Here is a 15,883-nt window from a genome sequence, read left to right as displayed (position 1 = left end):
CAAGAGAAGCAAAATATGGATTTGGTGGCCTGGAGACACCGGTTACAAGAATTGACATCCCCTGCACATGATGATACCCTGACTCAGGAGCATGCACCATCACAATCCGCAGAATACATGGATTGGAGAGTTCAAGATGTTTCATACACCTTTGGTAGATATTGCAAGTAGAATAGGTGGGGGGATTTTGAGGGGGGTGGTAGGTAGGTTTTGAACAGACATAATGTATCGTTGGAATTATTCACAAAGTCTGTATGTTTTGTTCTTTTACTGTGTTGAACATTAATAAAATTGTTTACAAAAAGTTTTATATTATGAGATTTACTGATGCGATATTTGATTTCCTGAATGAGATTTATGTTAGGTGATGTAATTTCTTCTTTTGGGCTATTGTAAATTGTATATTTTGTGAGTGGATTTTGGTTTAATGGTTCAAGTGTGTATTAGGGATGTAACGGTATACCGTTAAAGATACCGTGAACCACTTAACTAAACAATAATAACCGTCACATTGTTTATACCGGTATACCGTTTATACCGTTAAGTGTGCTTTTCAATCTGATTTGGAAAGGCTGCAGTAAGCAAGTGCTGCGCAGTCTTGGATGTGCCATCTTACAAGCAGTATCAGTTGGAGCAGTTTTTAATGCCATTCCATAAACCACACGTGCCTGACACAAAATCAGTATGTTAGCAATAGTAAGAATAAATACAGTGCCAAGAGGGAAAAGGGTTTACTTTGGGTTGGCGGCTTTGGGGTTTAAATATTTATAATGGATAATGTTTGCTAAACATATGACAATGGGGGATTTCCGTGGTTCTATCATTGAATTTACATATAGTAAGTCACACTGCGAAATTCACTCATCTGTGGGTGTTCTCTGCTGCCATACCAAAGGGTAAGATGTCCGTGATTACTGAACACCTTTTGGCCCTCAAGTAAATTAAAGGCTGGGTCGTAAATAGAGCGTGCGTGTGTGCGCACAAGCGTATACTACCATCAGCCTCCATTGATCTGTGGCATGCAGGTTATAAAGATGGCAACATGTTCATCTTCAGCATTAGCTAGTGAGGGAGCTAAAAGCCTAAATGACTTAAGAAAAGCTATTCAGCTTGCTTTGCCAGCGCAGCAGGCCTCCCCTCCTCCCCCCCATCTCCTCTCCACATGTGTGTGTGTTTGGTGGAAGCAATGGGTGGCATTTCAGTGGAAAGTATGTTGAAAAGCCCAATTCTGGCCCTAGGTGCCTGGTTTTGTTTGGGATGATAAATCTGACAATGTATGACCTTTTTAGAAAATATTTGTTAAGATTGGTTAACTTCACCTGCTATACCGCGATAACCATGATATACCATCATTTGGCAAGAAGGTTATCGTACCGTCATAAAACTAATACCGTGACACCCCTAGTGTGTATAAGGTCTTTATAAGATTATATGTGCACAATATAAAAACAAAAGTGCATATCCAGTAGGCCTGGTCTTTGCATGTAACTTTTCCTTGCATCAGGTCAGAATATACATATTGTCCGATTTTTTGTGCCATTGTTATTAATCATGTGCTGGCGGGAGGTGATAACCTCAATTTACCTCGTGGTGGTCTGTCTCTGCTCTTCTCTCTTACAGCTGTTCGTTCTCGGTCTTCCAAGTCCCGCCTGAAATCACGGCTGCGAACCTCCTCAGGGGCATCCTGAGTTGTTTGCCTGTGATTAACACAAAAAGTATTTATTACCCATCATGTACCAACGGTGGTGGCATGTGCGTAAATTAATCTCATTTTTCTTCTTTTTCCAAATCAGATTTTTAGGCTTAGAGTTTTAGGAAACATGGGCTTACTGCCTACACAGCTCTGCTGAAAGCTTTGTTCACAGTGGAAGGGACATCCACCTATGGTAGGACTAAGACTCCCCATTATATATGCAGAGATCTAATTCTTAGATTTGGCCTGAACAACCCAAAGGATTTGGTAGATATGGCTGAGCAGCCAGGCTTGGTCTAGGAGGGAGAAGGGCTGTAGTAGAGAACAATGACTTTTGAGCACACTTTCAGTCAAGGAAACACTAGCACAATGTAGTTATAAAGTCAGGGGCGTTGCTGGGATGAGGGGGGCTAAGGGGGCTATAGCCCCTGATCTTTTGGTTGTAGCCCTGGATAGAATCTCAGGAGCTACAGCCAAAAGACTAGCTAGCCCCCAGTCCCAACAGTTCTTAGCCCCGGGTCTTTTCCAGACCTAGCAACCCCTGTATAAAGTAATATGCTTATTATATATACTAGGCAATGTTCAATTCAAAATATACTTCAGGTAAGTAAATAGTCTCACACATATATACAGTAGGACATTTGGAGTAGTTTTACTCAATTCAATGGTAGATCTTTTGATGTTAAAACAGGCAAATATCAAAACGAGACAGCAAGGCACCCTGTTAAAACTGGATCCAAGCAGACACACTGGAAGACAAAGACCCAAGGAGGTTGGGTGTCCTCCCAGCTTCCTGTCCTCCCAGACACACAGACTCCTCCGGGTGGGCTTTCCAAAAGGAGTCAGTCGAAGAGAAAGGATTGAGCAGGACCTCTCCCACCCAGGTTAGCAGATGAAGTCTCAAGAAAGGGCAAGAAATTGTGAGTTGGTGAAAAAAGAAAGAAAGGTACCATTTTAGGTCAATGGTGACCCCGGCCCGTTTACCGCAGCTGCGACAGCAGCCTGCATGTAAAAATAACAAGTCGGTAGGAAATATCCACCGCGACCAGCTACACATTTAGACTTGCTACTTTTTTAACGAGAAGGGCATAGTAACAGGTGAAGTGAGAAAAGGAATACAACCTATCCCCTCAGCGATCCCCATAAGGGGCAGGGGTGGGCTATCACAAAAGAAAAGCACAGGTACGATAAAAGGTGCCCCTTCCCCCTATCGTGGTAACACTAAGTTAACTCTGTCTTCTCAACACCCGACAGCCTTACACAGCACACAAAAGACCCAACACACGAGAAAGGTAACATCCTCGACCTAATCACTGCACCGTCTTCCCTCCACTACAGCTCTCCTCTCTTGCTTGACTGGTCTAACCACCTAGCCCAGCCTTTCAACATCCTGCACACCATCCCAGTCAAGCACTCTCAGCAGAAATCCATCAGACCAATCGTCAGGTCCTTCAAGAACTTCCCGGTGGAAGCCCTCACTCAAGACCCAGCCAACCTCCACCTTCCATGAACCGAAACCGAACTGCAACTCGATACTGAAGCACACTACATCACCCTTTCAGCCTCCATCGACCGCCACGCACCAACAATGCATCTGCAAACCCAAATCATCAGCAGCATGGTACATGGAAGAACTCAACCTCAGCAAAAGAGTTATTAGGAAATAAGAAAACCAAGCGCTGCGCCAGGACCGCATCCGACCTGGCACTGAAGGAACTGCGAGCAACCCGCCAACAACTCATCAACACAGCCAAGGCCTCCTACTATCGCACCACTACAGCAGAAGCAGAGCCCTTTTCAAAGTAGTGAAGCACTTAGTCAACCCGCTATCTGCCCCTGCCATACCACAATCCATTGAAAAATCCAGCGCCATCAACAATCAGCAAGATTCGCCAGCACGAAGACAACAGCTCTGCATCCACAGATCCGCCTCATGTCACTCCACGTGAAATCAGCACACCCTGGACAACATTCAAGACACACTCGAAAGAGAACTGGCCGCCCTCAAAGTCGCATCATATTCAGATGATATCCGCCCACCATCCATCCTCAAGAACCCTCCCGCAGAAGCTTTCCTTCCCTATGTGGAGACCACAGCTCCCTAACACGAGGCACCTGCCCCATCGACCCTGAAAACAGGACAAATCCTCCCTCTACTAAACAAACCCACTCTGGATCCCGACAACTTAGGTAACCATCGCCCCATTTTCCATTTTCCCTTCCTAGGTAAGATCATCAAGAAAGCAGTAGCCACACAACTGCAACAATACATCAATAACAATTTCATCCAAACCTACCAATCCGGGTTCAGACCCCGATGCAGCACGGAGACAGGTCGAACGCCCTAAACATCCTCGATGACTGGCACCCCTGCCTACTGGTTCTACTATTCTTTCGACACAGTAGACCACCAGGTGCTTACGGGCACCCAGCATCAGTGCATGAGGATCAGCAACCTTGCCCTAGTCTGGTTCAAGTCCTACCTCGCCAACCACCAGCAGTTTGTTCAGATGGACTCCTGTGGATTGCCAATGCTACCCGGGGACCTGTGGAGTCATGCAGGATTCCATCCTCTCCCCAGTGTTCTTGAATCTATACATGGAGCCACTAGGAGCCCTCCTAGCCACACACACACACACACACAACATCCACAAATATGCTGACGACACAGCTATAGCTCAAGCTCAACTCATCAAGGGAAGCCATAAAAACCTGTCTCTCGCTGATCCAATCTTGGGTGTCCAGTGCATACTTGAAGCTCAACCCCCGAATTTCAACTTCTCACCAACAACACTGAACACCCAGACATACAGGCCTGGCTATCAACCATGAACTCTATTCAAACCTGAGCTCACCTCCTGCGCCAAGTCCCTCAGGTTCCACATCGACAGACACCTCTCGAGACACACATAGCTAAAAGAAAACTGTCAGCTTGGTATCAGCTCTCCCTACTACGAAAGGTCAAGCCTTTCCTGCTCTGGTCCTATCCCACCTGGATGGGGGCAATGCACTCCTCGAAGGCCTCACGTCATCCTCCCATGTGCCTCTGAGAAGTGCCCTACATGCGGCTGCACGCCTCATCAAGGGTCTACGAAGACACGACAAAATCACACCGGTCCTCATCAACCTTCACTGGCTCCCACTGCACGCACAAATCAACTTTAACTTCTTGCTGCATCATCTAAAAGGCAGTCACCCTCAAGTCACCCAGCTACCTTGCAGAGAAACACAGCAACTCCAGCGGACAGCGCACCAGCAGATGACAGGACAAGTGCAGACTTGAAATCCACTGCTGCAAAAAGCAAAGGACCAGTAAACAAGCCTTCTATGCCTACACCCCAAGACTATGGAACCTCCTCTCAATCGGCATCACACTCGCCCCCACAATCCTATAATTCAAAAAATGAGACCTAGCTCTTCAGAGATTCTCTCCGCCTCAACACCTAGGCCATCACATCGCCCCTCATGCCGCCTGACATGATAGATGCCACCCGCCCCTCTCCTGCTCAACCACCCGGTACAGCTGTACCCCTCCTCTGTGCCCCCATGTATCCCACCACCGCTGTACATCTGTTCTGTTGTTACATCTGTAAAGCACTCTGCTGCTTCTCGTAGCCAGATCTATGCTCAATAAATACAAGAACAACAACACAGGAAAATAAAATAAAACCAAAAGAAGAAGCTGAAGGAGCTCCCAGCAACACTGCACAGAAAAGATTCCACAGATTCCAAAGAAGAATGGGGGAAAGCAGACTGCATCAAGGAAATCCAAAAAGGGTTTTCAGAGTCACAGAAAAATATTGAGTGAGGAAAAAAGGTTCTGACTCACTCACGAGAGTTAGATAAAATCCAATAGTCCAGCAAAAAGTGCTGATGGACTCACTACGTGGGGAGAATTACACATAAGGAGGACATTCTACCCAACACACCGTAACATTCTCTTTTACAGATTCTGATATGTAGGACAATCTGCAGCATGCGATTGAAATAACAAGAAGGACAATGTAAAAATGTAAGCTAGCGTTTCTGCAGGCCTGGGTAGCAATCTTAAATACCTATGCAGGAAGGTGGAGCCCTGCAAAAGTAAGATGCATGTGCAAGAGGATCAGGAATTGGATTTCACAGACAAAGACTTCATTAATCAATGGAGAAATGAAGTGACTTCATTATCAAAACTGAGGGGGGCATATTATCTGATAAAAAAAAATAGCAGTCCCGGCCCATGCTTTTAAGTTTTCAAAGATCTGAGAAATAAAGAAATGTTGACATTAGAGGGTCTGCATCATCTTTTCATCATTAAACTTAGAAAACGCAGCAAGCCTGAAAACCTTTTTATGCAATCGACACAGATGCTTTCAAAAACACCTCCGAGATTGTGCACAGAGAAACGTAAAAGGGAAAACACCTCTTGGAGCTGCACACGTTTGTAGGAACAGAAAGAGCTATGTGCACATAAAAGTGCAAAAGAGACTTTAGAAAACTGATGGCGATTAGAAAGAACACAGAGAAATAGGCAGGAAGACTGCCCATCCCAGCCATGTAAACGTCTTGCAACAGGGAAACAGAACGAGACTGTCCAGTAAGGGCAGCCTGCCAGCTCACATTCGGCTCAGCAACAGGACATACCCTGGCTGCAGTGTGCAGGCAGTCCCAGTTTCAGCCAGTTCTCACACACAAATAATTGTATGGAGTCCATTGCAAGACTTCTGCAAATGTTTGTTCCCATATATGGCAGGAAGGAAGATGCCTAGCAAAGAACAGGGTTTGTAGCACAAGGAACAGTCATTTTGAGTATATGGTGATGCAAAAGGCATTATCAGTTTAAAAATAAAAAAATAAAACATTTTAAAAAATTATGCATCGTGTGTCAGATGGCAAAAGAATCACTTGGATCTATGCGTTTACTGCGCCAGCCGAAAATGTCATTTTTGTTTTTAGTTTGTGATCCCGTATCACTGAAGCAGAGGCTGATTAAGGGTTTTTATTGAATCCTCAATGGGCTGTAGTGGTCCCTCTCATCTCATAAAAGCTTCCTTCCTTGCCTGGTGTCCTTAATACCAATTAGTTCTCGCCCAATGTGCTCAACGCTAAATAAGATGTTAGGGTGATATGAAAGCACTTGGCCGTGTTGTGACGAATTTGATTCTGCTCTGCAGGAATAGAAGGATGAGTAGGGGTGAATATGCCCACGGAGCCCTCACACTTAACCAATGCAATCGTAAAAAGTTAAAAAGGCACAGCAGTTTCCAAGATGGCAACCAGTATAGAGCGAACGTCAAAGCACCGTCGACACAGCATGAACAATGAAGAAGAAGAACATTAGAGATAACGGCAATTATGAAGCGAACAGCCGTGTAGTGGAGTGCAAAACCCCCAAAATTTACCCGGTGAGCAGATGGGGGCCAGAGAGAGTTGCTCGTAGCAGAAGGAGCGAAAGAAGGATGCAGTGGGAAAGCAGAGAGCGAAACAGACAACAGAGGTCCTCGGAGGGGAGTGCGACAGGGGGCTTTCATGATCCTCAACCGAGAGCTTTGGATGTCCACTGTGAGAAGCAGGGGAGGAGACCCCCCCTACCTAAGCAGCGGCCCGGGTGGCACATCTGTGAAGGTGGCATTGGTCGTGTAAGTGGTGACAGAGTAGTGCAAACAACCCGGGCCCATGACGAGGGGGGAGCTCTGGTGCAACAACAGAGCATGGATCCCTCCCCCATGAGCTAGGAGACCAGATGTTAGGGAGATTTATCATTTTTATGCTTCATCCCCTGCCCTAGGGAGACCCCCAGCACTTTGACCCCCAGCACTTTTTGCTGTACTTCTGGACATTTCTCTTTAAATCCTGAATGAGTGGAGTCTTTTTCCACTCATTCATTCTTAGGGGCTCCGTCTTTTGGGTGTCGTTCCTATGGCGTCTACTTTTCTTCTACTACCGTCCTGGGAGTGGGAGGCCTGTATGTGTGTGTGGTTTGCCTTTGGCGGGAACCCTTGGGTTACCCCACCTAGGCTCTAGGGTGTCTGGGCATGCAGAAGTGGGGAAGGAGTTTTTCACTGCCCTTTATCTGCCTGAATGGAACCAGCTCCTACTGGGCGTCTGGCTGTCCAAATCGGATAGTCACCAGCCCACTTCTGTAAATTGCTGAGAGAGATTGCAGAGGAATGTGTGTTGAAACTGTATAAAAGGTGAGGTCCCGGAGGTGAAAGGCAAGTTGACCACTGGAAACTGAAGTAACCAAAAGAAGAAGACCCTTTGCAACACTGAGGCGACCACTGCAGTCCTGACCCAGATTTCTGTGTGACAGAGGAACTCCGAAGAGGACTCCTTCCCTTTGACTGGTGGGAACAACCAGTCCAAAGAAAGTTTAAATCAGAGCCATCTCCCAAGGTGCTGTGCCTATCCAGAACTGCGGAACCCCCAATAACAGGAGACCTCCAACCCAAATTAAGTTAATCGTCATGGAAAGGCCAAATATGGCCAAGTCTTTGCTGAGCTCCAGGTGAACCTCCAGAGACACAATCTGGCACATACACGTCCCCTCACCAGAGTCAAGAACTTCAGGAACCAAAGAACATTGTCCGGGCGAATTGAGTCCTTTGTTGGTGCTGCAGAAAAGGTGCAAAAATCGCAGAGTGGCCGGAAACGTTTCTGAAATCCGTGCCAGAGGTCCTCCCTCAAGACTGCTGCCGAGAGATCCAGTCCATTATCCTGCCTTTCATCATCAGAGGTCAGGTCCAGCACTGCCACATTGAGGAGAATCCAGCCACAAACATTTCTTCTAACCAAAAGGACATGTGGGAAAAAGATATTAATTACCTTCATCCGAAAAGTCGCTCCAGAGCATTGGAGTGCATGCAAAGGCGTCCAGGGCAATCCCCCCCTCTTACCGCCGACCTAAGCTGCTCCGTGTGTCCCTTTAGTGAGTCCTTTAAAAGGGACTCCAATGTTGGTTGTATCCTTGTGCATCCTAATGACTAGAAAGAATCTAGAGGAATATTCTGCATTATGCTGCTTGTCCAGACCTTGAGCCCTCTCCGAACTGCCTTTAGCTAGGGTTGCGTTTAAAAGCCTTGCTTTTCAAAGAAACGATTTCTAGAACCATAAGCCTTGCTAGTATAACACCAACCATTTTCCCTACTAAAAGTCATTATCTTGGATGTTTGCAGGGTAAATGTCATTACAGTATTTCTTCTAGGATTCACAAGAGGGAGTAATACGATAGAACTGTCATTACTGTAAAAAGGTGTAACAAGTGTAACCACAAGCAACTACAAACTAAGCAGTGGCCTTCTAAAGTAACCTTATGTGTTTTGGTTTATTGTGGAAAGTATTGATTCATGTGTAAATATAATACATCTATATTTTAATATACATGTATTAAGTGTTTTTTTGAGGTGTGTGAAAAACCTGAGGGCGTTTCACTACTCAGTCCCCAGGCATCACTTATTCAGGTAGACAGGGAAGGGCCATCACTAATGGATCCCGGCCCTGGGGGTAGACAAGCGAGGGAGGATCACCCGAGTAGGGGGTCCTTGCAGTGTGGGAAAGACAGCTGAAGGTCAAACATGGTATCTCCCATTTCCTGACAGTCGTTACCCCACAATCCTTCTACCTTTATAGGATACCGCAACTCCCGGGATTCCCCTCCTTTCTTTACCGACCCAACTACTGAGACTAGGAAGAATACCACTAATGATATGCAATGGCCCGGTCTCATTACAGAGGCCAGTCAGGGACAGGCACAATCACCTACAACTGAAACTCATTGAAAACTACTGGAGTATAAAAAGGTGTAGCACAGGACGAGAGAGAAGGAGCAGCTAAGCAAAGACTGTTGAACACCGGGCTACGGAGAACAGGAAATCGTAGACGCTGACATATTGCGAACAAGGGCAAGAGGAAGCAAGACGAGGAAGTAGAATCTCCAACGAGGTGTCGAGCGGAAAGCTGAGAATGCAGGAATTTATTTAATTTATTGTGCATTTGTTAGGCGCTTATACAGTAAGTCAATTCTGTTTCAGAACGCCCACAGGGCAACAGGGAGGGAACATGGGATTGAAAACAATAACTACAGTGGAAGATAAAGACAAACCTACTATGCCTTGCAAGTATTCAGAACGTGCAAGTGCAGCGAGAAGAGTGAGTTTGGGGGGTAAGTGCTGGAATGCCCATACTCATGGGTGAGCAACAGATGAAAAGCATAGTATGGTAAGTGCTATGCGGCCTGGAGCTGAATTGGGTAGAAAGTGCAAGCCTACGGGATTGAGGCCGGTGGATGCCGAGGCAAGTGATGTGAGAAATTAGGGATGAGGCTCCTTTTGAAGATCTCTGGGGCCCACCCTAATTGTTGACCGCTTATAGAACTCTCTGTGGTCATGCACTTTGTTTTGCACAACTTTTGTATAACAATTGAATTGTTCATACATTGTTTGATATAATATAGATTTATAATAGGTTCTTTATCTTGTATCTTTTATGATGTAGCCATTGATGCTTGGTATGAGTGGATTGATGTATGAAGGATATATGTGAACGAATGTTTGTATGATGTAAGAATATGAACTGTATGAATTTATTGTGTTTTTAAAGAAAACCTTTTTCCTGCTATGTAAAATTATTGCCCGAGTGCCGATTAAATTGTGATTTAACTCACATAATGATAAATGTATCAAGTATAATAAAATTCTTGATACTGTACTTTTGAAATTGTAGCCTCTGGATTTTCTTTCCGAGATCAAGTGCTGCGAGGCAGTCCGAGGCCGAGGTGAGTGGGTATGGAAGGCCAGGCCCGCAATCACAGCAACTGTGAGATTAGCAGAGGAGGGAAGGAGGAGATGAAGAGGAAAGTCTTTAAGAGCTTCCGGAATTTGAGTAAGTCCTGCTCAGACGAAGAGAAAAGGGTAGGCTGTTCCTAAGAGGGAGCCAACCGAAGAAAGTGATCGGCCTGCGAAATCTCTGTTCAACGAAATGCTTTACAAACAAAGAATTGGTGCCAGGGGTCTGCAGAGGTCTAGAAGGAGAATATTTAGCAAGAGAAAGTTGCCAATAGTGTGTTCCCAGGGCCCAGATAGCCTTGTGGTTGATGCAGAGGAATTTTAATTTAATCTGTGCCGCAACCGGGAGCCAGTGAAGCATTTTTAGGGCAGGAGAAATGCAGTCCCTGGGCTTCAGGCCAAGGATAAGTCTTGCTGCCCTATCCTGGGTTAGCTGGAGGGGTTGTAAAGTGGAAGAAGGTAGATTCAGGATAAGGCTATTGCAGAAGTCAGGCCTAGAGAGAACCAGGGCTTGGGTAACATGGAGCTTCTGGGGGAAAGTGAGAAAAGGGAGAATTCCTTTGAGAAGGAAGAGTTGAAAGTGGGACTTCTTGGCAATGTCCAGATTGTGAGGGAGGAAGGAAAGAGATGAGTCAACAAGGATTCTGGCTTCAGAAGAAGGAGCACAGGGAGAGCCCATAGAGGATGGCCAGAGTGAGGGGGACAAAGAGGGAGCAGGGGTCCCAATGGGAATGATCTCAGTCTTGCTGGAATTGAGGCTGAGTCGTTGGAAGTACACCAGGACTGGATGGCAGATAGGAAGTCAGGGATGACATTTTGGGACTCTCGTGTGGGGCACATAACATGTCAAATGAATTCCATTAGGATGACAACTCAACCAGAAACAAAAATCGCAAGTCACAATTGCAAAACGTAGCAACTTTTCACCCAGAACCATAACAATAATAGCCCCACACTCATTAGCCCAAAGAATCGTAACATATGCCATCAACAGTTGCAGTAATTAGTTACTTGAAAATGCATAATGCGTAATCCAATAAAAACATTGCAGCAATTTGGATCACGTCACAGTCTCATACCACAGGAATCACATTTAAACACTGCTGAAAACAACTTCTTTCCACTGTCATTCCTGAAGCTCCGACAATTGAAATATGTTGACCAGTACTTAACATGGAACTCCCCGTTGCGTATTCCCAACCACTCCAGAGTACGTTTCCACTGTCACTTCCAACCGCTTCAGAGGACGCTTAACAAACGTTGGGAAGTGCTTTACTTCAAACATCACGTCAATCCCACTAACCACTGCAGTACATTTGAAGTTCCAGCCCATGAAGACGGTGGGCACGTTGATATACGTTCTTTCCTCAGAAATTGCTGTGACGTAGTCCTGACTACTGCAGGCTCCTGGAAAGCTGGCTTCAACGTTCTTCACAAGCAACCATTGCTGATACCCCACATATCCAGATGACTTCACAATTGCCTGGGAGAATGCAGCCAGGAACACATCTCTCCAGATCAACCGTCATCTGCAACACGCCTGCCTTGATCTTCACGTTTGATGCAGGCTGGGCTCCAACACTCAACCCCAATACGGCCGTGACACAATAAAATCTTTATGCTGGTCTGACATGTGATCGCAACGCCCGCTCACTTCCGTATGACATCCATTGAAAAATACCATCCTAAAATGTCTCCCCGGCCCCTGTAATGCTGAGAATGTCAACGGCCACTCCCCTCCGCCAATCTCAATCTCAGGACCCACGCAGCTACACAGCTCTCCAATGCCAATAAGACTAATGCTCTGGCGAGGGTTTTATCAAATGACTCTGTGACACTCTGCTACTGCCTCAGTTAAACTGAGGTGCGCAGCCCCCCAAAATCACTATAGTTGTCCCTGCCTCTTTAGTCATGCAGGACACGTTGCGTGCTGGATGCCTCTGGGTCCTTTCTGTTCGGCTTGCCAGGTCCGTACTCCAAATTTTGACCTACATTTTCTTCAGTTGCAGTTCCAGCTTAGTCCTTTCTTGTACTTATTCCACCTGCCCTTCTCAGTTTCCAGAATCCTCGTCGCCAGTGTTACATTTAAAGTTAGAGTTGTACAGATTTACTCTGGAGCCTCAGGTGACACAGGTAGCTTTACTGAGTTCGTAAGTTGCAGTTAAGTACATTAGGAGTAGGTAAAGTATATTCAAGACAGGTTCTTAATATAAGAAGCATCCTCCGGTCCCCCTGTGCTCAAGCTTCAGTTCCCAAATGACTCTCTGGAATCCCAGAGGCTTTACATAATAACATCTTACACAAAGCCAACACTCCATTCTCAACACTCTATGCTCAGACACACACATCAGCAACAACCAGATAATGTAGAACCCAACACGAAGCTATTTCCGTATTTCAGGTTAGACTATGCCAGGGTACACATTTAGAGACCGCAATGCCCGGTCAATTGCTCAGGACCACCCCTACTCTAACTGCCCACTGACACCTCAAAGACACTCGAACCGTGGCACCACTCAGGTTTACGTGGGATTATTATACCATATAGCGGCGTGCACCATAAAGAGACAACGCACCACGTGCACGTTGTTTTCAAATGTTATGTTTTGGCTAGTAACTGCGCTTTAAAATGCACCAATAGCAAGGCAGTGTCCCCAGCCCAAAGAATTCCCCTCCCACCATCTGAAATGTTTAACTTCTTAACCACTGAAGATAACGGGGTGCTCAAATGGTTAAAACTGCGAAGTAAGCGAGGAACCCATTGCCGAGTGTACAAATTAAATATTTACCGTTCCCGTAAAACATCAATGTATCAAGTAAGCAATACATTTCCTATTGGTACTGCTCAAAGAAAGAATTCTAGTGGACATTAAAAGCTTACCTGTATTTGAGTTTAGTATGAGAAGGAAGATCTCTGCTGGAATACTGTTTTGACAGTTGGCTAAGATCCCCTTCTCCTTTTCCACGCCCTCCTCGTGCAGGCTCAAACGTTGGTCTGGCCGCAGTCGTCATATTATCTATTTCATGAAAAACAAAATGAGACCAGCTGTTAATTTCTGCATGTGGCAGTTCGTTCTATTTTCCTTGGTGTTCAGTTCTTACGTTTTGCCGGGGACCCCTCTGATTAGGCAGTGGCTAGTTCCTATCCGAGAAACGGACCTTAGCAACGCTCCGCCCCCTCTTCATCACGTGGGTGGCACGCGCTGACGTGCCTGAGAAGTCACGTGCCTGAGGTTGCGCACTTCATCAACGTGTTACATTCTTTGCAAGGCATGGAAATAGCGGGAAAGCCATCGTGGCCGAAAGGGGAAGGCCGCAGTTTAAGACAGCATAGTTGCCGAGAGCGATGAACACCGTCATTCCTCCATTACCAAGCGAAATAGTTTTACAGTAATTCTTAAAGCTATTGCATACTCGGTTGTTATTTTACTGGAGCAGGGCGATTTAGCGTGACCAGAGGGAGTATTTTGGTGATTCGTTATGTGCAAGAGGATGTTTTTCCCCCCTGAGTGACCATCATGGGACGCCCTGCAGTGAAAGAAATTAAGAGCTCCAAGTTGGGGCAGTGAAGATAAGCCTGCCCCCACAAGCATCAGTGTCAGGCTGTAGCTAGACGGAGCTCTGAAATTAGCCTGGGCCATGTGCAGTGAGTTTTGGTGCGCTCTTGTCACCTCCGTATCATAGCTCTTAAAAAGGGAAAAAGTTAAGCACGCGCTTGTGGGAGAAGATCCGAAAATTAACATGTTTTACCTCGGTGCCGTAGTTGATGAAATCCTGCTGCATTGGTTTGTCCCCTTAACTACAGGTGCCAATCCCCCAGACTGCTCTTCAGCAGTGTATCAGAGCGTGGTATCCTGTCACCAGATGAAGTGTCTGGGGCACACCCCACTTGTACATCCTAACAGACAGCAGAGGCTTCGCAGGGGATGCTCGATGTGCAGTCTGAAGTCTCCAAGGGCTGGTGCTCACCGTCACCATTCCCTACACTGCCTCTTGTCTTGTTGGCTGCCGACATGGTGCAAATTAATGAGCAGACTCCAACAGGTCCAGGACCCATTATGGCACTGAAGAAGAGTTCTCGTAGACCTTTTTTCCAGGCAGCTGGAGCCGGCAACCCCTGCACCACCCAGCAGCCATGGACAGCTCCAGCATGAACAAAAAAAATGAGAACATTGGTAATAAGGAAAAGGCGCAGCAGAGACCACCAGTGTGTCAATTGGTGAAAAGTTCCTGCGTGGGAGAAGGTAATAAAGTGAACATTGTGTGCCTGTGCTTTGGAGCAGTTATGACCGGAGCAGTAAATAATGCAGTAATGGGAATACTTCCTTGCCTATCAGGACCTGGTGTGGCTCTGTCAGCAAATACACAGATCCAGAGGATGCCCAGTGAACAAGCAGCAGAGTTGTGGCTCTGGCTCTTCCCGCCCCCAACCCACAATGGAGGAACAGCGTACCACTGCAAGTGTAGGTGAGCCCTGCAGTGAAAGAAATTAAGAGCTCCAAGTTGGGGCAGTGAAGATAAGCCTGCCCCCACAAGCATCAGTGTCAGGCTGTAGCTAGACGGAGCTCCGAAATTAGCCTGTGCCATGTGCAGTGAGTTTTGGTGTGCTCTTGTCACCTCCGTATCATAGCTCTTAAAAAGGGAAAAAGTTAAGCACGCGCTTGTGGGAGAAGATCCGAAAATTGACATGTTTTACCTCAGTGCCGTAGTTGATGAAATCCTGCTGCATTGGTTTGTCCCCTTAACTACAGGTGCCAATCCCTCCAGACTGCTCTTCAGCAGTGTATCAGAGCGTGGTATCCTGTCACCAGATGAAGTGTCTGGGGCACACCCCACTTGCACATCCTAACAGAGACAGCAGAGGCCTTGCAGGGGATGCTCGATGTGCAGTCTGAAGTCTCCAAGGGCTGGTGCTCACCGTCACCATTCCCTACACTGCCCCTTGTCTTGTTGGCTACCGATATGGTGCAAATTAATGAGCAGACTCCAACAGGTCCAGGACCCATTATGGCACTGAAGAAGAGTTCTTGTAGACCTTTTTTCCAGGCAGCTGGAGCCGGCAGCCCCTGCACCACCCAGCAGTCATGGACAGCTCCAGCATGAACAAAAAAAGAGAACATTGGTAATAAGGAAAAGGCGCAGCAGAGACCACCACTGTGTCAATTGGTGAAAGGTTCCTGCGTGGGAGAAGGCAATAAAGTGAACATTGTGTGCCTGTGCTTTGGAGCAGTTATGACTGGAGCAGTAAATAATGCAGTAATGGGAATACTTCCTTGCCTATCAAGACCTGGTGTGGCTCTGTCAGGAGCTACACAGATCCAGAGGATGCCCAGTGAACAAGCAGCAGAGTTGTGGCTCTGGCACTTTCCGCCCCCAACCCACAATGGAGGAACAGCGTACCACTGCAAGTGTAGGTGAGCCCTGC

At 46.5% G+C, this 15,883-nt stretch overlaps 1 protein-coding gene across 2 annotated transcripts in view; it reads right to left on the bottom strand.

The window, feature by feature from the left end:
• The window catches only part of CWC15 (CWC15 spliceosome associated protein homolog), a 126,550-nt gene extending 112,896 nt beyond the window's left edge, over nt 1–13,654 (bottom strand). Inside the window, exons 1-3 of one of the 2 annotated variants that reach the window (XM_069639234.1) lie at nt 13,561–13,654; nt 13,340–13,475; nt 1,585–1,697 (exon numbers count right to left, since the gene is read on the bottom strand). In XM_069639234.1, coding sequence (XP_069495335.1) covers nt 1,585–1,697; nt 13,340–13,470 — 244 coding nt within the window. In that variant the 5' untranslated portion in view covers nt 13,471–13,475; nt 13,561–13,654. The other variant, XM_069639235.1, reaches the window with a different exon arrangement.
• Nucleotides 13,655–15,883: the final 2,229 nt, after the last annotated feature.

This window comes from Ambystoma mexicanum, chromosome 7q (assembly GCF_040938575.1).
Source record: "Ambystoma mexicanum isolate Mex_15411 chromosome 7q, UKY_AmexF1_1, whole genome shotgun sequence".
NCBI classification, from domain to species: Eukaryota; Metazoa; Chordata; class Amphibia; order Caudata; family Ambystomatidae; genus Ambystoma; species Ambystoma mexicanum.
This window is presented reverse-complemented; position numbering and strand designations above follow the sequence as displayed.